This window comes from Athene cunicularia (genome assembly GCF_003259725.1).
Source record: "Athene cunicularia isolate RWA chromosome 9 unlocalized genomic scaffold, athCun1 chr9_part1, whole genome shotgun sequence".
Taxonomy (NCBI): Eukaryota; Metazoa; Chordata; class Aves; order Strigiformes; family Strigidae; genus Athene; species Athene cunicularia.
The window spans coordinates 14,817,743-14,841,007 of NW_020799110.1; the positions used below are offsets into that span (position 1 = coordinate 14,817,743).

General features: G+C 37.8%; 2 protein-coding genes across 18 annotated transcripts in view; both read left to right on the top strand.

The window, feature by feature from the left end:
• The window catches only part of DLG1 (discs large MAGUK scaffold protein 1), a 143,806-nt gene extending 130,586 nt beyond the window's left edge, over window positions 1-13,220 (top strand). For 11 of the 16 annotated variants that reach the window (XM_026855098.1, XM_026855087.1, XM_026855090.1 and 8 more), the window contains 7 exons: window positions 200-235; window positions 1,758-1,808; window positions 4,394-4,495; window positions 4,745-4,917; window positions 8,535-8,644; window positions 9,020-9,111; window positions 11,909-13,220. In XM_026855098.1, the coding sequence (XP_026710899.1) occupies window positions 200-235; window positions 1,758-1,808; window positions 4,394-4,495; window positions 4,745-4,917; window positions 8,535-8,644; window positions 9,020-9,111; window positions 11,909-12,015 (671 nt within the window). In that variant the 3' untranslated portion in view covers window positions 12,016-13,220. The remainder of the gene's footprint in view (window positions 1-199; window positions 236-1,757; window positions 1,809-4,393; window positions 4,496-4,744; window positions 4,918-8,534; window positions 8,645-9,019; window positions 9,112-11,908) is intronic. The other 5 variants (XM_026855089.1, XM_026855097.1, XM_026855092.1 and 2 more) reach the window with 1 other exon arrangement.
• Window positions 13,221-13,766: 546 nt separating this feature from the next.
• LOC113483503 (melanotransferrin-like) overlaps window positions 13,767-23,265 on the top strand; it is a 23,190-nt gene continuing 13,691 nt past the window's right edge. Inside the window, exons 1-3 of one of the 2 annotated variants that reach the window (XM_026855107.1) lie at window positions 13,767-16,660; window positions 19,207-19,361; window positions 22,924-23,023. In XM_026855107.1, coding sequence (XP_026710908.1) covers window positions 16,615-16,660; window positions 19,207-19,361; window positions 22,924-23,023 — 301 coding nt within the window. In that variant the 5' untranslated portion in view covers window positions 13,767-16,614. Of the gene's footprint in view, window positions 19,362-22,923; window positions 23,024-23,265 lie in introns of both variants that reach the window. The other variant, XM_026855105.1, reaches the window with a different exon arrangement.

Here is a 23,265-nt window from a genome sequence, read left to right on the forward strand (position 1 = left end):
AAGTTTTTCTGAGAGCTTGCTTTATTTATGTTTAAAGCTTGTTATTGGTACTACTAGTTAGTTTTTTACTCTGTTGTTACTTGAGGAGCCCTCATAATATTACTAATGTCACAGATTTGCTTATCTGAATGTGTAATTCCAAGCACTTTTTATTAAAATATTTTTTTTAATTTCTTCTTACTGCTGTCTAATATGAAAGTTATCTTGATTACAGATGAGTACGGTTGTTCAAAAGGTTCATTCTATTAATATTCATTTTTCCAAAGTATTGAAAAGCAGTGACAATATATACTTTTTGCCCTCAATCAGGGGATGCTTTTTACTTGTTATTATCTCTTCAGTAGTTTGCATAACTAATTTTTGACCTTATAGCAATGTGACTTTCCCAAAGAAATATCTAATTATACGAGAGCTGGTTCTTTCACAAATGAGTTGATAGTTGGTGATTCCCTGTTCCTCTCCCTATCCTAAAAGGGGTTCTGAAAGTATATACTGTCCTTCTAAAATCCATTTGCATGAGTAAATTTTTGAGATATTAAAAGATACAGGTTGCATGTTTTCGTGTCTGTCTTAAGGTATTCCTCACTTGCAATAACTTACAAAATTAAAATGTTCAGTCATGTATTGATGTAGTATAGTTTGAATGCAAATTTATTACAAATAAGAGAAGTATTTCTCTTAATGAAATTATAAATTTTAGATTTAAAAGATCAATGATATTTGCTATGAAATAAAGAACATATATATATATGTGTGTATATATATATATATATATAAGCAATATATGAATTTGTAAAAGCCTTCATCTGCCATCTGTTTCTAAACAGCTGTGGTATAGCATTGGTATGTTCCTTTGTCTGTTACAAGTATGGCTTATGAACTCTAAAGAATGTTCCAAAATTACACAAGTGAGTTACTGAAGGACTATTTTATTTGAAGTTCATAGTAATGTCATACAATTTGAGCTTGTATTTTCAGAATTATAAATGCTCTGTTGTCATGGAGTTAATTTTTAATGATTTCATTGCAAGAAATCTTGCTCAGAGATCTTGTTAGACTAGAAATAATCTTCTAGAGAGATGGCAACTGAGGTATATTTCAGATGCTTTCACTAACATTTAAAAAGCCTGCAGCTGTCAAAGGTCAAAACTTAGTTATTTTAGTTTCATTCACTGCTGATGTGCTTTCTGGAGCTGAGAACAATACAAAGCATTCTTTCTTTTCAACTTCATCTTTAAAAATTCATTATTAAAATATATTTTTTAAGATGTTTATGTAAATGGCACTTCATGGTAAAGTTAGTGGAAGATATATACACCTTAACATACATGATTGTCAGCCCTGTATAAATATAGAAAAGCGATACTGTAAATGCTGGCTTCAAAGTCTGGAGAATTTTCATGTTGAAGGTGGCATTGCCTCTAGCAGTGAATGATAGCATGCATGCATTTCATTCAGGGAAAAGTGTACAAGAGCATTTCAAGAATGCTGTAAAATTCTTCTTGTGCTTGATGTCAGTTTGACACGCTAACATAAACCAGGAAATTATACTGTATGTGTCTTATGCTTTAAAATTTTGTGTTTGGCTTATCTTTGTGGTTTTTATAGTTCATCACTCTTGAAAAGTGTCCTTCATCAGTATCATTGTAATGCATATTACTGCGAAATGTCTGTATCATTTTAGTTCATTGAATGACTCAATTTAATTATGTCGGTTTAGAAAAAAATACATAGATATGTCTGCATTTGCATTTTAGGTGGCCAGGAGGAATACGTCTTGTCATATGAACCAGTCAATCAACAAGAAGGTTTGTATCTCTTGCTCAGTTTAAAGTAAATATAATCTGAATTATCAGAATGTTTCATGTGCCCTTATGTACTGAGCACCATGATAAACTTCTTCACTGTTTTGAACTTGTTACCATTATTCATATGAATAAAGCATAAAGGCATAAATTATTAAATGCAATTGCTAAATTATTTAGTGCAAGAGCCAAAGGTGTGCTAATTAAAATAATATATTATGTGTGGTTTACATTGTATAAAGAAAATAGAGTATGTTTAACAGTTTTGTCAATATGAACCTCAGAAATTATGTTTTTCTTCTGTTTCATATTGCTTTAGCATTCTCACTGTTGCAGTTCCTTTTTTCTGGTGCAGCAAAAAATAGACAATATATCATTTGTCTATTTAAGCTTTAATTTAAATGTCTCTAAAGCTTTATTTAAGGTCTCTAAAGCTTTAATTTAAATGTCTCTAAAACGCAGCAGTCTTCCATTTCTGTATGGGCTTCATATATGGCTAATTTTATTAGCAAGTGCCAAGTGATAAATTTTTTTTTCCTGGGGAAAAAAAATTTTTTTTTGCATGAAATGGAAATTGATAGGAGAAGATATTTTTTCACACTTCCATTTAAAACTAAATGTTTTCACTGATTTCCAGTGCGGATGTTATCGTTTCTTTTTCACCTTAGTCCTGATCTTGCTTCACCGTGTGTAATAGATACAGAATTTTTAGTGTTCCCATTCACCAGGACAGGTGCTAATGACTGATTTACATTATCTGATACATAGTTAATATATTTGTAAATTAGTCTGTAAAAGGCATGTCCTTTGGGTGTTTGATACCTATTACCTATCGAGTATTTGTAAATTAATATATAAAAGGCATGTCCTTTGGGAATACTTGATACCTATTACCTATCAAATAAGGTGGCAGTTGAAGTAAATACACATCATGTATACATGAATTTTGGGTGTCAAAATTTCATTTTTGGTTTCATGTAGTGAGTGGCATGGCCCAGTTGCTTTTAATAGCATTGTGGAACATGCATGCCTATATACACTTTCCACTCTGACTTGTTAATATGGGCATCATTCGATCAGTAAGCTTCCAAAAGTAGTAAAAAATGTTATACAACACTAATACAAAGTACATTATTTATATCACGTAATTTATAATTTTGGTAGTCTCCAAATAAAATCATGGATGAGAAATGCATGAGTTAAGACCATGCTAGAAATGGGAAAATGGTAGGCCCTCTTCGATGTGCTAAGTAAGGTGTGCTTAAGCTAGGGAACTGGAGGTTTGTTACCCTCCAGGGAGCAGCTGCCAGGTCTGTATACACACCAGAGGGTCTCACAAAATGAAAAAAATCTTTTTAACAGGCATTAGTTTTCCGGATTCTGACAGCTTAATGGTTTAGTGAGAACGATAGTAATACCAAGTGAATTAATGTCAAGGTTGAAGAGAAAAGATGTGAACGAGACTTCACACAAGCCAATGGTTTAGTAACTGTCATATTATAAAACTGAAGATTTTAGAAAGCCAAGTGCTTTGGCATTTAAATACACTATGCTAGACTCATAAACGTAGTTACAGTCACATATGAGGAGGGCCATAAAAGAACCAGTACCTCATTCCTTTGCTTAGGAGCAGTAATACATTCCCTGCATATGTTATCTGCCTTTGTCCACTAATTCACTTCCACAGGAATTTTTCTTTTAAGAAGTCCAGAGGAATAAAGAACTGTAATGACCAAAATAGTTTTAAAGGTACTTGGACTTGAGACACTAGTGGGTCTTGAGATGCTGGTGGGCCACCCTTAGTCTTTAAGCAAAGATGTTGGTTATTAAATTAATAGGTTAACAGATCTAAGACATTCCTTTTATGAATATATTAATATCCTGGAAACAAAATAGTTCTGAGAGTCAAATAATATATTTCATAGGTCATACTTTATTTAATTTGGACTTACTTGTGCAGTAAAGATAGACCGAACCTAAACCTAAAATTTATACAGACAAGATCATATGCTAATGGCAGGATACTTAGGCATTATATTGTCTTGATGGTTCTTTCAGTATAATAAGATATTTTCTGCTTAAGCTTAATTTCCAACCAAAAGCCCTTTGTAACTATAAACAATTAAGCTACTTTTAAAAGATGCTGCACTTAATTTTATAAGGGTGTTAATAGTTACAGAAGCTATATATAGTTGAGCCTTTTCATACACGAGTATTTACTTGTGGTCTTAGAGGAAAAGAAGCTTTTCCGAGCACAGAAGTAGAATTTCATGAACTCTGCTACTGCTTAGGTACCTCTTTGAAGTGGAAAGATTTTCATACTTTCTCCTTTTGCTTTTTTCGTTAGAATGAAGGATTTTACTTAAGACTCATCTTCAGTTATCCAGGATAGTGATTTGAGAGGGAAGATCTAGCATGTTACTGTGACTATGGTATTAACTGATTTGCATTCTTGAACATGTTTTTCTTCCTTTAAGGAAATTTTAGATATTTAAATCATTGCTATGTGATAAAGCTTATTGTGCTGAACTGTAAAAGTTAGCAGTTTAACCAAAGTATAACTGATGTTATTCCTTTGTGTTTTATAGTCAGTTACACTCGACCTGTGATTGTTTTGGGACCCATGAAAGACAGAATAAATGATGATCTAATCTCAGAATTTCCAGACAAATTTGGCTCATGTGTTCCACGTAAGTCTCAGAAAATCCGAAAACAATTCTAAATTATGTTTTTCCTGTTAATTTTCTTAATAGACATCCTTGGTACATCAAGTTTAAAAAAAAATTGTCTAAACTTTGTAGACCTATCTTAATTGTCAGTCATCTATTTGCTTGTGAAAACTTTGCAGTATAAATGGGAGACTGTTTTTGGATATTGTAGGGGAAAAAAAGTCACTGTTTTCTGTTTATGCTTTAAAAAATACTGGTTTATATTTAAAGATACTACTAGACCAAAACGAGATTATGAGGTGGATGGACGTGATTACCATTTTGTCACTTCTCGAGAGCAAATGGAGAAGGATATTCAGGATCACAAATTCATTGAAGCTGGCCAGTACAATAATCATCTTTATGGAACAAGTGTCCAGTCAGTGCGAGAAGTAGCAGAAAAGGTAAATCAGTGCCAGTTACTTTCATTTACTGAGGTGATTATCTGACTGTGCTCACAGGGTAAAAGAAAAGAATGACAAGAAGCCATTAGGAACCCTCTGACTTTAAAAGAAATTTGTACAAAACTAGAAACAAAGCTTGTTGTCACAAATTCATTTAGGGAAGTAATGAAGTCTTGGAATAATGAAAAGTGTCATGACTAAATTATGGGAAAAGAGCAACTGTAGTTTGTGCCTTCTTATAAAAAAGAGAATAAAGAAATAATTGGAATTACAGGCTAATTAGCCTAGCTCGCATACATAGATCATTAACTAATTAAAAATAGTGGTGGTGGAGTTGATTAATGCGATGATCCATTTATATAAAGCTGTGCAGAAGAAAACTTGTAAAAATTTTATTCTTTGTGCCTTTCATGGATTTAGCTGACAAAGGGAAAAGAGTAAATGCAATAAACACAATTTTAGAAAGAATTTTTACATAACTACCACTCCATTTTGAAGACTGACCTTACTGGTTTTATCCTAAACAACATTTTAGTTAACTGTTTCTTGCAAAATCTAAGTATTTTTAAATTCAAACTGAAGTTTACTTGAGCTCTCTGAAAAGGAGTTTGAAGAAGAAAGCATATTTCTTAGTTAGATGCTTGTTTTAAAGGAAAATGGTTTTGGTGAAAATTCTTTGCAAATGCTCCATGTTGTTGATGAGTGTTGCTCTACTGCTTACAAATACGATGCATTTAGAGTAGACAGTGTTATCTGATCCATATGAGAGAAGAAGCAGCTGTTTTCTAGGTGGGAACGAACTCACAAGCATGAGCACTTTCAGTCTGGACATGCAGAGGGTAAGTGGGGTTAACTTTTGTGAGACGAGAGTGATGTTAGTCCTCTGGAAGACAGTGTAGGCCATCCTGCCCAAATGGCTGAGTATTGTTATTTCTGGAAAGTGTAATTTACTGCAATCAAAACCAGGGTGAACATGGTGAGATTCTGGTTCATGTGATGGTTTTCTTCTGCTGTCTTTCTCATCCTATGGAATAGAACATGGCTCCATGGTATATAGCAAGAAAAGTGAATAAAATAATTAGAAAATTGTTAAAGTAAATGAACAGTACTTTGTATGGGAAGCTGAACAAAGTAGTGAAACTATCATGTAATTAAATGATGAAACTATTTATTGAACAACTTAAACATTTTAAACCTGTTGGCAGTTGTTTCACCTGCTAGCACAGATACAATCCTTCATTTCCATCCTAAAATTGAAATTGGCTATGTTCTTTTGCCCATCTAGTGGCATTAGTAAGGTACAAAATGATTGTGAATCTTTTATAAACTGACATGAAGAACAAAGTACTACCAGATGTTTCCATGCTATTAAATCTCTTGCACAGGCACTGTGGGACTTCGGGTAGATGCAGCAATTTCTCAGTTCCAGTTAATGGTTTTTTTTTTTGTGGGAAACAATGGCCTGTCCTTCGGAACTTGACTACAAAATCATGATAGGACTGCCAGCTGGTCAATCTGGGGTTAATCTCTCCTTGTATTCCTCTCCATCTCGCTTAAGAGCTGACTCTCTTCAGAGGGTCTTATTACTGGATACAAACGATGATTTCCAAACTTTCTATGAGGAATTTAGAGAAAAACACAACAGAAGTGACTGCTACTACTCCAGAAGTACCAGAAATGGTATTCTTGCAATAGCTTTAAATTGTGTTCATTGTCCCGTGCTTCCAGGTGATCCTTATCTCTCTCATTTCCTTACCGACAATGGACCCAGCTAAAGACACTTTTTGATGTCATTGTTTGGTTATTGTTAAAGGCACTCTGTGCTCTTAATGTTTCTTAATCAGATGCAGTGCAAGTAAGGAACTGAAAAATAAGTACAATATTGTTTACATACACTGTGCAAAGAGCAAAATAGCTTCTCTGGATGAAAACATGATAATTGTATTGTGAAATATTTGCATTTCTTTTCTCTGTCTTCCAAATCTTCACTTGAAAGGAATTTTCATATCCTTTTTACTTTGGAATCACTATCAGCTTGCAAATCTCTGTCTGAGGCCCCTGTTAATGCATGTTCATTATTGATCTGGAATAAACCGTCACAGTTATATTCCATAAGGTCCAGCACAGCAACTGTGCTGGCCATCTAGTCCTCCACTCTTTGCCCCAAATCCTTTGACATCTGGCATAAGCTGTTGGGCCAAACACAGCAAATACTAAGTGTGTTATCGCAAAAAGAAAAATGGACCAGGTAATGCTCTTAATTTTCAGTTCCCAGAGCATATACCACATTTAAAGAGAAACCATTTGAAATATGTGGACAGATCAGCACATGTAGTAAAACACTCTGCTAGAACATACAAACACCTTTCTTAAATGATACCAGTCAGCATCTGGATCCATGGGCTGGATCTGGGAAACAGGTATCATCAGTTGAAAGCAAGCAGATACAGTAGTTCATGTAGGAAGAATAATTCTATCCTCTATAAGAATTCCTGAAATAAAATCTGTGGTTTTGTTGTGAAAGAAATCAAATGTAAATGATCCTAGTGATCTCTTCTGCCAGGAAGCAGAAACATGTCAGTCATTTCAGACTACAGTCACTTCCTTACTTGTCCATGTGCCCTCCAGGAATGACCTCTCAGGACTTCAGGAAGTGCATTGTATGATATGAGTAACCTTTGGGTTTATGGTGCTTGTGAGTTTGTATCCTGGGTCACAGAATTCTGCCATTCTTGGTCTCCTGCTAAAGAAAAAGATTTTCTTATTTTAGCCACCAGACAGTGGTTTTCTGTTCCTCTTCCCCCATGGCCTTCTAAAATGATGGTATGCCAAATTACTCCTGTGCTACTTAGAAAGGAAAGAAATAAAAATGTGTGAGGTGGAAATGAGCATATTGGAGATGAGAGGAGCTGAGGAACAGGAAGAGCCTTTGAGATGAGATACCCCAAAGAGATGGAAAATCATTTCTAGTGGGAGAGTAGAAGTGGGGAGAAAAGCAGCCCTACCACCTTGTCTTCCAACTCCCCAAGGAGTGGTTAAGTTACATTTGTTTCTTAAGAGATGAAAAAATAATCGGCCCAAACAAATTACATTCACCATCTCAGACTTGGTATTCTACTGTGTGTGTTGGTACCTGGGGGGAGGAGGAGAGTGCTTGTATTCAGTTCCAATGGTGACATATTTCTCTGCCTTCGGGGGTGGTTACTCCCTCAGGTATGCCAGGTAAGTCACCTGGTTCATCTGGCTCCTCTCTCAACTGCATCCATGACATGGCCACCTCCCTAAAGGATCCTCAAATGATTTAAAAAAAGAAAAAAATAATTTTGGTGGTGTGGTTAAAGTACAGCTGTTCCACTGGATGGAGCTGCATTGTTGATTGGGCTGCAACCTCTGGTGGAGAAAGAAAGGAAGGATTAGGAGCATCTCAAATGATGTCTGTTCCCAGCAGAGGAACATTGTGGGACCTTGTGCCAAAGTGGTGAAGTCATAGTATCATTGATGCAAATGCTCTAATTTTGTTGGCTTCAGTGGAAACATGTTCTCTAAATTGTTGTGTTATGCATACTTGCGACTTAAACTTTGCTTAGTGCCATTTTCCCTTCTCTTTCACTTTTTAGGGTAAACATTGCATTCTTGATGTTTCTGGTAATGCGATCAAAAGGTTGCAGATTGCCCAGCTGTACCCAATCTCCATTTTTATTAAACCCAAAACAGTGGAAAACATCATGTGAGTAAAAGAAAGTACTTCAGGCTAAATTGTTTGAGACTGTTGTTGTGTTTGAAAAGCCAACTGCAAGTTATGTAAAGGCAATTGTAATATTTGCATTTGAAACAATATTTAATTTCCTGAGTTTAATTTCTAGGGACTTTTGGATGGGTTTTTTAATCCAAATTAAAGAGCTTGAGAACAAATGTCATTGTGCTAAATTCCATGCAACATAGTGTCAGAACACTTCATTCCCACTGCAATCTTTGTTTAGGTGTGTCGTTTAGGAACCTGCCTCTTATTAAGCTTAATACTCAGACAACAGTTTAAAACCTTATTCAAAAGACTCCAATTATTTGATAGTAGTTTTAAAATGTATAATGTTTTCCGTTCCAGGGAAATGAATAAACGCTTAACGGAAGAGCAAGCCAGGAAGACATTTGAGAGAGCTATGAAACTGGAGCAAGAGTTTACTGAACACTTCACAGGTGTGTTTTGCTTGGGACTGTTCCCTTGCCAGAGTTGAAGTTTTATTGCTTGCTGTAAAGTAGTAATTGCCTCACTGCTGAGATAAGGCTGAACTTTGTTTTCTGGGTAATCTGTGATTATTTTGAAGCATAGAGCCATCTTAGTACCTCTACACCAATTTCAATTTGATGAATTAATTCAATATATACAGAAATTTTCTGGGAGCTTAATTTAGGCTTTAAAAACTGAGACTTTCTACCATTTTCCTAACTATTGTAATGCAGATGTTTGCTTTATTGATATATTGTACACTTAAAGCTTTTTATTTGCAGAGCTGAGAGTGTCCAGCAAAGCTCCCTGTAGAAAATTACTCATTTCCATTTTTTATTAAATCAGGAAGTAAAGAATTATGGTAATTAATTAAGTCTTACGCATTATGGTACTTAGCAAATCAAATTTGTGTATGCCACAGACCTAACTGTAACAGCAAGGGATGGGCTGCAAGCACTCAGACTGTGCTAATTGATTGCACTATGGCTTGCAGCTGGAGGAGATCAAGTCAGGATCTTTAGGAGGACAGATGAGCCTTCCCTATTCCTGTCCTGAAGAGACACTCAGTCCTTTCCTTCCTGTTATGTTCTCTTCTGCAGTGTTTCAGAGTTTGCTGCCCCACTTACCTCTTTCTGTGACATGACTCCTTTGCCCAATTCCTCCTTCCACAGTTTCTGTGGGCAGAGCTGCAAATGCAACGGTCTGCTCCACCTGGTCAGAGACACAGGGAAGGGTGGTGGCTTCATATGAGCAGAAGATAGAGGAACCAGTAGACTCCCTACCCCAGTCTTCCCACTGCCTTGTTCTCTACATTGTGTGCTACCCACACAATACACAACCTGAGTCCCTCCCTTTTTGTCTGCCTTTCTCCCTCTCTGCTGCCTCGCAGCTGTCAGTTTATCCCAATACTGCATCTAGCTCTCCTATTCTTCCCATAGCGCTCTATCTGTCTGCACCCAGAAAGTTATGGGACTCTCAACATATATTGCGAATTCTTCCTGCTACAGAGGCCCTTACCAAGTGACTTGCAAATGTGTCAGGTTTGTTGTTCAGGAAATGAATTAGTTATTTTTAATAGATATTAATATTTATTTTGTAGCTGATATTCTCCTAGACTGTCTCATGGCATTATATAGGACACTTTTTCAGGAAATTAAGGGACATAATTCAAAATGTTTCGAAAACCTATTTAAGTGCTCTAGTGCTCACAGCCATGTTTCTTCTCAGAACTGTAGGACTTGTTGACAAAGGAAGATAGCAGTGGTCAGATTTCTGTCCTTGATAATCCAGTTCAGGCCAGGAATCTTTTTCTAAATCTGAGACTTGAATACATTACAAATCCCACTTACTACTTACAGTTTGGAGACTGCCACTCATATGAGTCAGGTAGTAAAACAGAATGTGTGAGCATTCCCTAATCTGTTAAAAAATACCACATCATGTGGGGTAGTTGAAATCAACTTCATCAGTAGGTTAAGTTTAAAAAGACTTAAACTTGGCACTGAAGCACACGAAGAGTACATCCATCTTCTGGTTTGAGGGTGCTGAGCTTTGGAAGAGTTTGAGGGTGCTGAGCTTTGGAAGAGGTGTGGCTAAGCGTAGCTGGAGAGAAGTAAGATGCTGAATTTTATGGTTACTTGCATGCAAAGACATTTCTGAATCTTTTTAATGCACTGTTGTGCTATGAATATTATACTTGACCTATAATAATTGAATAGCCTTCTCCCACAGGCACTATGACAATGGGCTGCAGATGGGGAGAAAGTTTTTAAAAAGAGATGGGAGTGATAAGTAGAGATATAAAAGAAGTAATTTACATGAAAGCAAATCTTGGAAGCAGCAGTAATATATTAATGCACAAGAGTGAGTCTGTCCTGCCTCCAAAACTATTTTTTATGCTAAACCTGTTTCTTGGATTATCAACACTGAGGTGGCGATCCTAATTAAAAAGAAGTTGGTATCTCATGGTGATTGCTTTCAGACTGAAGCGTGGTAAGAACAGCTTAAACTTCATCTTCATTTTTACCCGACCATACTTCACTCTGATATGTCAGAACACATCCATATTGGCTCATTTCTAATTATTTTCTAGCCTTGGAGAAAATATATCTAACCTACACCATCTGAATATAAATTGCACTTTTAACTCTATAAGGAAGACTACTGACTACAAAATTTGAATGTATTGACTGGGCAATAAACTCCATGAGTTCCTCCTTTTTTTGGCCAAAAGCAAAGGTAGTGCTAGCAAGTAGAAATCCCAAGGTCAGCCAGCCTTGCTATGAAGTTTCAGGATCCAGCTGAGGACTTCACCAGTGTGCATTATAGCAAGCCTGATTCAGACTGGCTGCATGAGGACACAGCCCTGTAGTCTGTCTTGCTTTGTTGAGTTGGAAACACACATGAAAGTTGGACCAAAAAGAATACTGGAGGATATGAACTGACTCAGGCAAGCTTTTTAACATGTGGTTAGGAAAAGCAAAAAATCCTTCTCAGTTGTATATGTATACTTACAGTACAGTGAAAACCACTTCCTGACCCCAAGAATCTGAGTGGGAGAGATGGTGTTTTGTGTGTCCTGCAGTACCATCAACAATGGCCTTCCTTCCAGCACAGAAACCAGAAATCTCCATGGGTGTCCATTCCTTCAGCAATCTAAAATCCTCTTTCCCTCTCTGAGAGAAAAGAACAGCTTGGCTTGGAACATCTTGGTTTCTGTACAGAGCTAGGAGGGATGATTGCTGATTGCCACATTATGTTTTGCAGCTATTGTCCAAGGAGACACACTGGAAGAAATCTACAACCAAGTGAAACAGATCATAGAGGAACAGTCTGGGCCTTACATCTGGGTTCCAGCAAAGGAAAAATTATGAAAACAGATTTTTATTTTTCATTTTCTAACTGACATCACCTACTACATCTGACGACTCTTAAGCCCTTCCAGTGGAGCCTGCCTCTAGTTCTTTCCAGCGTGGTTCATACCCTAACCATCACATTCTGCAGTTCCCATAATGCTTTACATTTGGTGTCTCTCTTAGTTTAAATAATTTGTAATATTGTGTGTTGTTGGTTTGCCATTTATCAAACATGACAATGGAATGGCCTGACCAGCTATTAGTTTGGGGTGGGGGTGGGAGGGAATTGCTTGGTAAAATTCCTTAATGTTTAAGGGAAAGTAACTTTCAAAGATTTTTCAAAAAAGCTTTATAGACATTCTTTTAAAATTTCATAACAATTGAAAGAAAAGTTGTATTCAAGGAAGCTGTAAATCATGAGTAACTTTGCACGCTTAACTTTAATAGCATGGTTTGGTCAGGGCAATCAATTTCAGGGTTTATTTTCTGAGTTAAATTCTATTCTCACCGTTTTGGGTTGGTTTTTGTTTTTTTTTTTTTCTTTCCAGGCAGTTAGAGAGAAACTTTCAAATTTTGAGTTAACATTTTCATTAAATCCCATTACTACTCCTCAAGGGATATTCATTTTCATAATTTCATATGGATATTCTTATAATCTATTTTTTCATTTTTTGCCAATAATATTGCTAGGGACAAAGATGTGTAATGTTTTTAATCTTCCTCGTGAAACACTATTTATAGTGTCTTACAGAAATTGTTTATAGATAATGGTCATCACACTTTTTGAGCCTAAAATGTTTAGGTGCTAGGAAACCTTGTATTTTTCAGAGGAATGCCAGATTTCCATTGGCAGTAATACAGAAAACAGCTGCAGAGATGGTCATTAGGGCAATGAGAGAATGATTCATAGCCTAAAAATGTGTGTGTTCTTAGGGGTCAGATTTTAATGAATATTTTACCCACAATAACTGCCTATTTTGTTATAATAAATATATATATATTAAACTTTCTTTAACTAAACTCTGTAACTATGGGAATTATTTTCTTTACATAGTTGCGCACACGTATAAATATATATATATAAAATATATATTTTTCTTTTACCACCTACTCCTAGCTTTTTGTTTTAAATAAAAATACAAATTAGAATTTACCTTCCTTAATCACAAGAAATCAAATGGGCTATGGTGGCTGGGCATAAAGTCCAGGGTATATTAGTTACAGGAAAAAATACATGCAAGTTCTCCTCTTTTCTACAGACTTTCAGGTGTTTGTCTCTTACACCCCCACCCCCCCCTTGTAATATGCATGTCTTAACCAAAGGGAAAATTCAGAGTCAAGAATACGTTTTATTTTACTGTACGTGTTCATCTTGGTTTGCATAGGCACAAGATCTTCCGTTTGAAATGCACAAACTTCAGTACCGAATGTTATAAATACATTGTACCAAAACGTGGAACTACCTTCAGCAATGAAAATTTCTAATTCCCATATTATTTGGTACCTGCCATTGCTTGTTTGAAACTTGACTGTTTACAAGAGGGATGTACTTACGGCAGTCACGGGGCAGTCACACAACCAAATCAGCTTTGGTTTGTAAAGAATTATCAACACTATCCATTCCATTTGTTAGAAAGAGGAGAACAGCTAATAAACTTTATTGTACAATATATTTGTCAAGTGTGTTTTTAATCAAAAGAAATATAGGTGTTGTGGCATTTTAAAGTAATAGACTCAGACTGTAAATGAAAATAATGTGTTAGAGGGACATTGGTGACCAGATGGGTGCTATTGAAGTTATATTACACTAAAAGCAGCTTTAAACTCAGGACATAAATATTGCTGGTGCTATGTGGAATACTTATAGGACTTACAGTAAGTGTAAGTAGCTGGTGTATTGCCCAAAATAATTTTTCTTTTTAGATTTGGCAGTAGATGTGCTGTCTTTCTGAGACTCCTGTCTATGTAAGTGCAAGGTGTACAAGATTGATGCAACTTTTGATAAATAATGTCTGAATTTTTAAAGGAGCTGAAAGTGTGCTATTGTCTGTCTCTTTGAGAGTGACTGATTATATGAGGTGTACAGTGAGACATCTTAAAACAGACCAACAAAAAAAAATAGAAGGATCTAAATCTCAGCTATCAAATATGTAAACCATAATAACATCTGAGATCTCTATATTGTATACACTTTTTTTTCAAGACCTCTTTTTTTTAACCTATCAGAAAGAGTCCTGTTCAGCTGAGTAAATATGTGAGGAATTACTCTTTCATATATTGGAGTGTCTGAATAACTTTCATAGAACTTTTCTCCCAGGTATTTGTCATGTACTAGCCAGGTGTCACCAAATATTACACTCAGACTGAAGTCGGAAAACTTACCTTGCACAGCTGTTATGCTTGAGTGAAAACAAGTCTTGAATCAAGAAAACCCAAAGAACTCTGGGGTGTCTTTGCATTTTTGGTTTTATTTGTTTCAGATGTTGCCCTTGAGTCCTGGCAGAAAAGTTGATCCTGACAGCCCTAAAGCTCCTAACTGACTTGTTTTATCTTGTAATTTTTAGGATCTTGCATTAATTAGTGTTTCTCTGGATCTCATTTTTCCAGTATTGGGTGCTGATATGTCTTTGTTTCTTGGGAACGCTTTGCTTTCTGTAGTTTAAAGATATATTTTACAATATGTGTACTTTTCTTAAGGCTTCCAATTTAACAGCTAGATTAATTAGGAAGTCTAAATGGTGTCATACAGATGCATTACCACCCTACTTTTGCTGGCCCAGTGATGGCACTATGGGTTTTCTTCCCTGCCTGCTAACCCAACTATTTGTAACTGCTATACAGAAGCATGCTTGATGAAGTATATGCTTCTCCCTATTACTAAGTTATATTAATAATTTCCTTTGTGAGGATTTTTGCTAAATTGTGCTGAAAATTAGGTTAGGAAATTTAATAACTCCTTAAAGCATAGATATTCATAGAGTTGTGAATAAAATAGGAAAAGAGCTAAATTATCATGAACTGTGCTTGTGTGATGGTTTAGAGGGGGTTGCATTCAGCGTAGGCCTCCTGTAGAAAAAGGCTCTCTTCTACCTTCTGAAGATCAGAAGAACTACAGGAGAGGCCTGGTACCAAATTAATTTCTTATTAATCTTGCCCTTGCAGGCTTAAGCAACGGGTGCTAAGACTGTGCATCAGTCTTCTCATCTGTGTGTGTGTGTGTGTGTAAGCCTTGCTGCAGGCATCAGAGGGCTTGAGAGGTTAATCCAGCCATTGGGAAAGGCACAGGAGGGATCCCAATAATGGATCTTCACAGAAATTTGAAGGACTCCAGTATGCCAGGTCATTCTTTAGCACTTTAGACAACAAAGGAACGACTAATTCCAGATGGTCTAGGCAGCCAAGAAGTTTGGCAATAAAGTTTTGTTTAAGAAGGTCTAGAGGGGTCATAATCTATTTTTTTTAAGTTCTAAACTTGAAAAAGCAATTAATTGACTTCAACTCAGTTGTCTTACAGGTGCTGGTAGTGTTAAAGCTAGCAGCCTGGCCAAATTGCAGTCAAGCAGCTAAGTAACTACCTCCTGAAAGCAACCGTGAAACATTACTGACCGTATAGACTGTCTGAAGGACGCGTACGTAGGGTTGTGTTGTTCCTGCACACTCTCAGTAGAAGGTGGTAAAGGTGTGCATGGGGCTTCATGGCAGTACACAGCAGTTCTTTTTGTGGTGGCTGGGTGCTGAGCTGAGAAATGGCAGTCAGCAGAGCAAAGCAAAGCAGCACTAAATGGCTTTTATCTAAACAAAGCGTTGCCAGCGGCTACAGTTCATTGACTAATGAGAAATGAAGAAAAGGGCAGCGTAAGTGAGTGTTGCTCTGTGAAAGCTACTCTTAAAGTCACCATAACTTTTAACAGAACTATTGTCAGCAGAGGTTTTACTCTTTTGGGGAGAGAGGAGACTTTCTGACCTTCTCTAAAGACTTAAAAAAATCGAGCTACTTCAGCTGTTTCATAGCACTTGCTATTAAATTTCAGGAGATGAGCACTTTGCATGCACTGTACCACCTGTAGAGTGTCCAGGCTTCACTGTTTTAAAGGCCTGGGTTTCTTGTTATGGCTTTATGGAATTCATGACAATGCTGAGAATATGGCAAAAAAAGTGACGGTCAGCTGTGTCAGATAAAGTGCTTTGCTTGAATCGACTTTTGCTTCCTGAGCCCCAACACATAGGGAATACATAGAATTTAAAATACTTAAAATGAGGATTTCTTTACACAGCCCCTCCTCACCCGTCAGTCAGTGTGTAGGTGCTTATCGAAGTCTATAGGTGGTGCTAAAGCAGTAACAAACTCACTGGTGCCTCAGGTATTTTGCAATGTCCTAGTCTGACTTTTTTTGCAAGTTGTAGAGGCGGTGTGAAGAGAGGGAGGGATTTTTCACTATAGTCATGATGAGGTGACGTGTGCCGAGGTAAGCAAGATAAATGGTTGAACAAAGTGCACCTGCAAGTGGATGTTGCTGATTCTCACCAGAGAGCAGGCTGGGGAGAGCACCCTTGCAGAAGCCTTGATCTCTGGGAGTTCTGAAAGCTGGAAAAAACACAAATCCTGAGATTTTCACCATGAAGAGCTCCAGAAATGTCTTCTATATTCTCTTCTTTCATACTGGTAAGTGTCCTTCAGAACCTTTTGCTGTGCCCTGGTGTCTTTGGGGTTGACTTCTATGTGATGTGAGAGAGCAGGGGGAAACTACCACTATTTCAGAACCAGTCTCATGTGGCCAGAAAAAGAAATAAAAAGAAAGGATAGAAAAAATAGAAAAGGAGTAGAAAAAGCTGGTCTGAACACCACGTATGTGTCTTGACTCATTGGTGTCAAATGTGTTTCCCAGCAATGAATATGTTTCAGTGGTGTCTGTTTCTCACAAGTGTGAAAAAGTGTTCTATGACACTTATTTTGTAAAAATAAAAATAATCGCCTTACTCCACTTGTCACGCTCTGTGTGAAATGTTGGCTTTCTCCTGTCACTCCCAAATTCTAATGGCAGAAGCTTTTAATTTCACCAGAGGTGCGGATGCTGTTTCTGAAACACTCTGCAGTTCTTCAAAAAGAAATTATTCTAGCTTATTCTCTTTTAAAAATTTTTTTTTACATTGTTGCTGTTGAAAGTCTTTGATAGTGTATTAGTATCTGTATTAGCCATTTGATGTTACAGGGTGTAGTGCTGTTTCTTTCAGCAAAGGAGTTAATTGGATGTTTGCTAGTGATAAAGTTATATGTGTATTTAGGAACCTGAGCGTATTTCAAATGGAAATTGCCAGCTCCTGCCAGTTCATGCTTTATGTATATCTACAGAGGTACAGAAGGGCCAAAATTGTGCAGAAACTTGGGTTCAGAGACTGACCTGCTGTTTTAAGGTGTTCTTGGTGGACAGTCAGAAGAGACGCTAACGACAGACTTTGTCTGTGCCTAAACCCACTTCAGATGGGATAACTTGGAAGGAATGAAAAGGGAAGTTGCTCAGGACCTGGCTTTCCTGTAACAGCAAAGTTCAGCAGTTTGGAAAGGGACAAATTAATGACCTCTTTTAGATGAGTGAGGAAAAAAGCAACAGATTCATGCTGTTTCACTATTTTGGCCAAAATACAGAGCTAAATTACTTTTGTTTCATGTGTATATGGCTAATGATTCTGTCCTACAATTCATGCATTTTCCTGTGTGTTTCTGTCTAAAACCAGACTGCTGAGGCTGAAGAATGGCACTTAGCTATATGTACTGAGATGCTGAGAACCCGACTTAATTTCCATTTGCTTATGTTTAGGAAAAGAAAAATGCGAACCCCTTTATCAATGAAAACTGAGGTTCTTCCTCCTGCACCAAGCCATTAATGTTGAAAATTTCACCCAGGCAGATGAGGTAGATGTTAAGCTTCTGTGAGGTGCCTTTTTACCATGACCACCTTGTACCTTTTTTCTAATGATCTTGGTTTTCAGAATTCCTGCAACTCAGAGGTCAGCAGTTGTTTATCCGTCTAATAGCACATGCTGCCATCAAAACTTCCTGTAAGCTTTCCAAGTCTGACTTCATGTTTGTTGACAGCAGTAGAGTTGGCTCTTGAGTTGCAGTGGAACAGCACCCAAACCCTCTGTTTCAGTATCGAGTGAAAAACATGCTTTATGGCATCCATTATTTTGTTTGGTCTGCAGCCACAAAGTCAGAAAACATGCATGGCTACTGCTGAGCACCAGTGGAGTAATTTTAACTTTCAGAGTTAGATGTGTTGTCTCAGCTGCATGACAGTGGTGGGGAAGAAGGGGGCCAGTTAGAGTTTTTAGAAAACCACATGACAAATAACTTAGAGCAGCTTTCAACTTAAAAATTAGAATTGTAGAAAAGCAATGGATTGTGGCGCCCCCTGCTTACAAAAATGATCTCTGCTTGTTTATCAGCATAAGCCATACTTGCATATGCATTTTATGTACAGCTGCACCATTTGCGCATGATTACATATTCTTGCAAAAGCAACAAAGTGTTTGTAGCTTTGGTGCTCAGTAGGGTAGCATTTGGGCCTGCTGAAAGACACCTTTCTTCACTGATTAATGGAATCTCCACTGCTAACCCTGAGTCTTTTCATTCATGGAACTGCCTTCCCCTTCTGTGACTGTGGAAACAGCCTCTGATGTAAGAGTGTTTTGAAGGGACAAGTTTACTTTTTTAGTTTTCATAATAAGCCTAGTGGGAAGGCTCTTGAGCACCTAAGATCAACTTTTTTTAATCCAGACCAAAAAGGACTGTGGCAGGACTTCAGGTACTAACTAGCAATGCTTGAGACAGTGTTGTCTTTGGTCAGTCTCTTTGGGTTTGTAGCATATCATTTTAAATAGTAATTTTAAACACTTTTGGCTTGAGAAAGATGACGTATTCTGTAAGGTTTTAAGAATAGTCTGGATGCCTTGCCCTGTTCTGTGGTCATTTATGTCAGAAACGATGCCATTGGATATCCTGTTTCCAGTCCAAAAAACTTCAGTATTCGTGATAATCTGAATGAAGGTGGAACCATTTCTAAAGACTCACTGTTGAAAGAGCCCTGATTTTTTTTCTGTTTGGGAGGAGGAGCAGCATAAAAGGTTGGCTCTTTGAGAACCTTTAAATGGTAAGCTCTGTTACAAAGGCACAGATATGTTTTATATTTTCTCTTGGTATTGTGTTTGCAGCTCTCAGCCTGGAACGTATCCGGTGGTGCACTGTCTCTGAGCAAGAATTTGCCAAGTGTAATGACATGAGTAAGGCCTTTGGTAGGGCCGGCATCCTTCCCCCTCTGGAATGTACGGAGGGGGCATCAGCTGCTAACTGTACGCAGATGATCAAGGTGAGTTGTGAGTGACAGCAGTGTCATCGATTTAATTTATCCATGTGCCTAATAATAATCCAGCGGCAATGTACACAGCTCTGTGGTGAGTGTTAGATGATCCAGGCAGATGACTGAATGCTTCTTGGCATTCATGTCTCTGAAAGATCAATGCATATATTTTTTTAGAGTCATAAAGGTATACATATGAACCTGAATGTCAGAATGTCCCCGTGTCATTTATTTGGCTAGTCATGTGTGACCAGTCACTAGGAACACAGCGAAGGTCTTGAATATTTCCTTCCAAAAGCTAATCTTTGATTTGGGAATTGTTAGATTTATTTAGCAGATATTTAAGAAAGGATGGAGCTATAAGGTGCTCAGCTGTGCTGCTGAGCATGTAAGTAGATTGTATTTTGATAAACTCTGGATCAAACTCCCATTTCAGGGTCCCATCATGGAAACTGCTGTGTATACAGATGAGATGAGTGTAAAGCCAATCTTGCTGTGAGCCACATCTCCCAGTATACAGCCAGATCTCCCAGTACACAGCAGCAAGTAGGCTGAGCAGCTGCCCAGAGCATGCTCAGTTTCCAAAAGGAGCTTTGGGGGACGTTTCAAAAGACTGTAAACATGTGACTTTTCAAAATGATGTATGGAAAATAATTCCCTCCTTAGGAGGGAGTGGGGGGCAACAAGTGGATATTGAAGGAAATGTGGAGGTTTTCAATGACCATATGTATTCTGTGTAGGCATGCCCGGAAAATCAAAGTTTGGGGAGGAGGTGCAGCCTGTCAAGGAGAAGAGGTTCAGAGCCAGGAAATAAGGCCTGGCAGAGTAGTTTGAAGGGAGATGAGTCAGGTGGTTGTATGGCCAGAAAAAAGGAGGAAATTTTAGAAATCGGTATCTTGTAAGTAAAGCAGAAGAGTTGTCTGACTGCTAAAACTACCACATTGCTTCTTGATGAATACTGTTCTTGAGCGAGGGAATCAAGAATGTTAAGAGTGGATATTGATACATATGTGGATCTTACTTTGGGATTAGATAGGGAATAGTTTCTAATATCAGATCTTCCTGAAGCTGCTAGGTTCATTGCTGCATTCCATAGAGGGGTCGGTTAGACTCTACAAAGGGCTGATGAGTGTCTGTTTCTGAAATACAGTGCACAGAGAATTGCATTTTTAAGCCATTGCAAACAGTAGGCTCCTGTCTGAAGCCTTGGATTCCAATAAAACTTGATTAGCTGAACTCAGAAACCTGCAGGCCGATAGCATGAATAAGTAGCATTCTGATAAAACGACTCTTCACTTTAAGGCTTTGGATGAGGCTTGGTCCTTGAGACCTCTTTTTTTCTTGTGCTAATAATCTACTAAATGTTCAGGCCAGCCAACTCTGTGTGGAACCCCTGAGTACACATCCACACTGAACTCTGCTCTCTGAGGCCAAAAAGGGAGCGGGACACAGTGGCTGAAGAGGCAGAGATACGCAGTTTTATAACACTACATAACTTGGACTTAGTCCTGTGAATGTGTTAGCACACGGATAAAGTAAAAAACCTTTTTCTTTGAAGGTGTTTAAAAATTGAGAAATGACTAAATATTAAACTAGGGGACCTGACAATATTTAATGTGACCAGAGCTGCTATTCTTCTTTAAACACTTCTGTAGGTAATTCTCAAAGGTTGTGACACACAGGAATGAAGTCCCTCTGAAAATAATTAACCAGGGTATTACCATCATACATATACTTACCAAAAACTCATATGTGGAATAATCCTGTGCTTTTGCTAAATGTATTGGCAAATGCTTGCTACAAAAAAAAAAAAATTAAAATGCCCACACTGTTGCTGATATGCCACCTCAGCAGTGATTGTATGTGTTTAAAGGAAAGGTCTGTAGCCTGTGAACTACTTCACATCACATACAACAATAGGCATTTTTTCTGTCTTGTTCTGTTAATTTATACACAAGCTATTGCTAGGAGGCTCTTCTCCTAAACAGAGCTCAAAGGCTCAGCTTTCCCCTCAGTAAAGTGATGGAAATATGTCCACATAATTCAGTCCTTGTCTTCTGTGGCTAGTCCTTCCCATTTTATCTGCTCTGTTTACTGTCCACCACCAATTCTAGAGGCTCATTATCCCTGAGGGTAAGGTCCTTGTAACTCCCACCCCCTCTCCTTCCTCTCAGTGTCAGGTGTCCCTTCTAAACAACAGGCTGTATTTGATTCCTCAGCTGTTGTCCTGTGCTTTGGCTCTTGCCAGTGGAATATCAGATCTGGTTATTCCAGAAAGATTTTTTAAGATCCAAGTATCTCCCAACCCCAACTCCTCTCCATGTTCCCTTGGAGCTTTGTTCAGCTCTCATTCATGAGAAGGAACTCTCAGGACATCTGTTGTTTCAGTTAATTAATACCTTTTTTTCCTCCCTTGAGCCAAATAAATAAAATATTTAAAATTACTTGGCAACTTCAAGTCTGATTTAGGTGTCAACATTGTATTACCTATGCTCTCACATGATCCCTTAAATATTTTTCAAGTTTTTTATGTGGCTCAGCCTGTGGGAAATTGCTGTGCTACATTAGGCAGCATAGTCCTAGCTCTAGCCTAACCAGTGCTCAGCAAACTGCCAAGGGATGGAGAAACTAAATTACCCCCTCCAGTGCTGAATGGGAGGTTAAGCAAATTGATAAGAAACCCGGAATCGGCTTAGAAATTCAAAATGTCAAGCTGCTAATTATTTTCTCAGCAGTATCTTGTCTCTTTGCAAGATGCCCTCTCCTGGCTTCCAGTATGTCCAGTACACAGAGCCAGGTTCAGCTGATCAGAGGTGCGTGTAGCAGTGCTCTAGTCCTGGCAGCTGTGGGAAGTCCTATCCTGTGCTATCCAGAGCAATCCTACATCTGTAGCAGGATTCCAGCCACACTTGACTGTAAAGTCAGCTGAAAAGATACGCTGTTCTTCAACACCTTCCCAGCCATGGATGCCCCAGATTTGCATTCCCCACTTTGGACAGTCTTTTTAGATGCTTTCCCAGAAATGCACTGCCATCTGCTTCCCCTCTCCCAGAATGTGTGGCTGTTTGCTGAGGTACAAGCCAGCATGCTTTAAGGTTGCTTTTGAGTACACTTTGCCATTCAGATTTTACGGCCTCAGAAGTCATTACTTCAAACTCTATGTGTATGACCTCAAAAATATATTTACTTTATTTAAATCTTCAAGCTTTTATGAAGCACTAGCTAAAAAGATGAATGAAAGTCCAAATTGAATGGCCTTAAGGTTTGTCACAGGGCTGCAGGATTCATTTCTAAGATTCTTTTGGACTATAAAGACTGGTCAGACCGTCATGATCCAGGGCTGGTTTCTGCATTATTTCTGAATGAAAGTGGTTTTGAAGTTCTAAAATCCCTCTTGGCAATTGTTCTTAAGAAATTTGAGCACCTTTAAAAGAACTTTTTGGCAAAAAGAAAACTCACAAATGCAGATTAAAGGGCCTCTTCTCCTAAATCCATGGATACTCTGCCTCTGGCTGTTGAGAAGTACTGATACTTAAGCTTCAACATGTCTTCTGCCCTTGTGTCTGCACAGGATAATTTGGCAGATGCAGTGACACTGGATGGCCATTCGATTTACCAGGCTGGAAAAGAGCATGGTCTGAAACCTGTGGTTGGGGAAGTATATGATCAAGGTAAATAATTTTAGATTACTTAATATAAACTTTTTCTTACACGTTTTTACTGTTTCCATTTTATTTTGGGGTCCTCCTCTTAAAGATTCTAAACAGTAGGTCATGGTCAGGTTCCCTCTTGGACATTCTTGCTTGTAGCAGTATGTGTGGGGGAAAGAGTCTGTCCTGAAAGTTGGGTCAAAATAGCCACTTCTGTAATGGGTATGTTGGATTGCTTTTTGTTTTGCTCCCCCCCCTCCCCC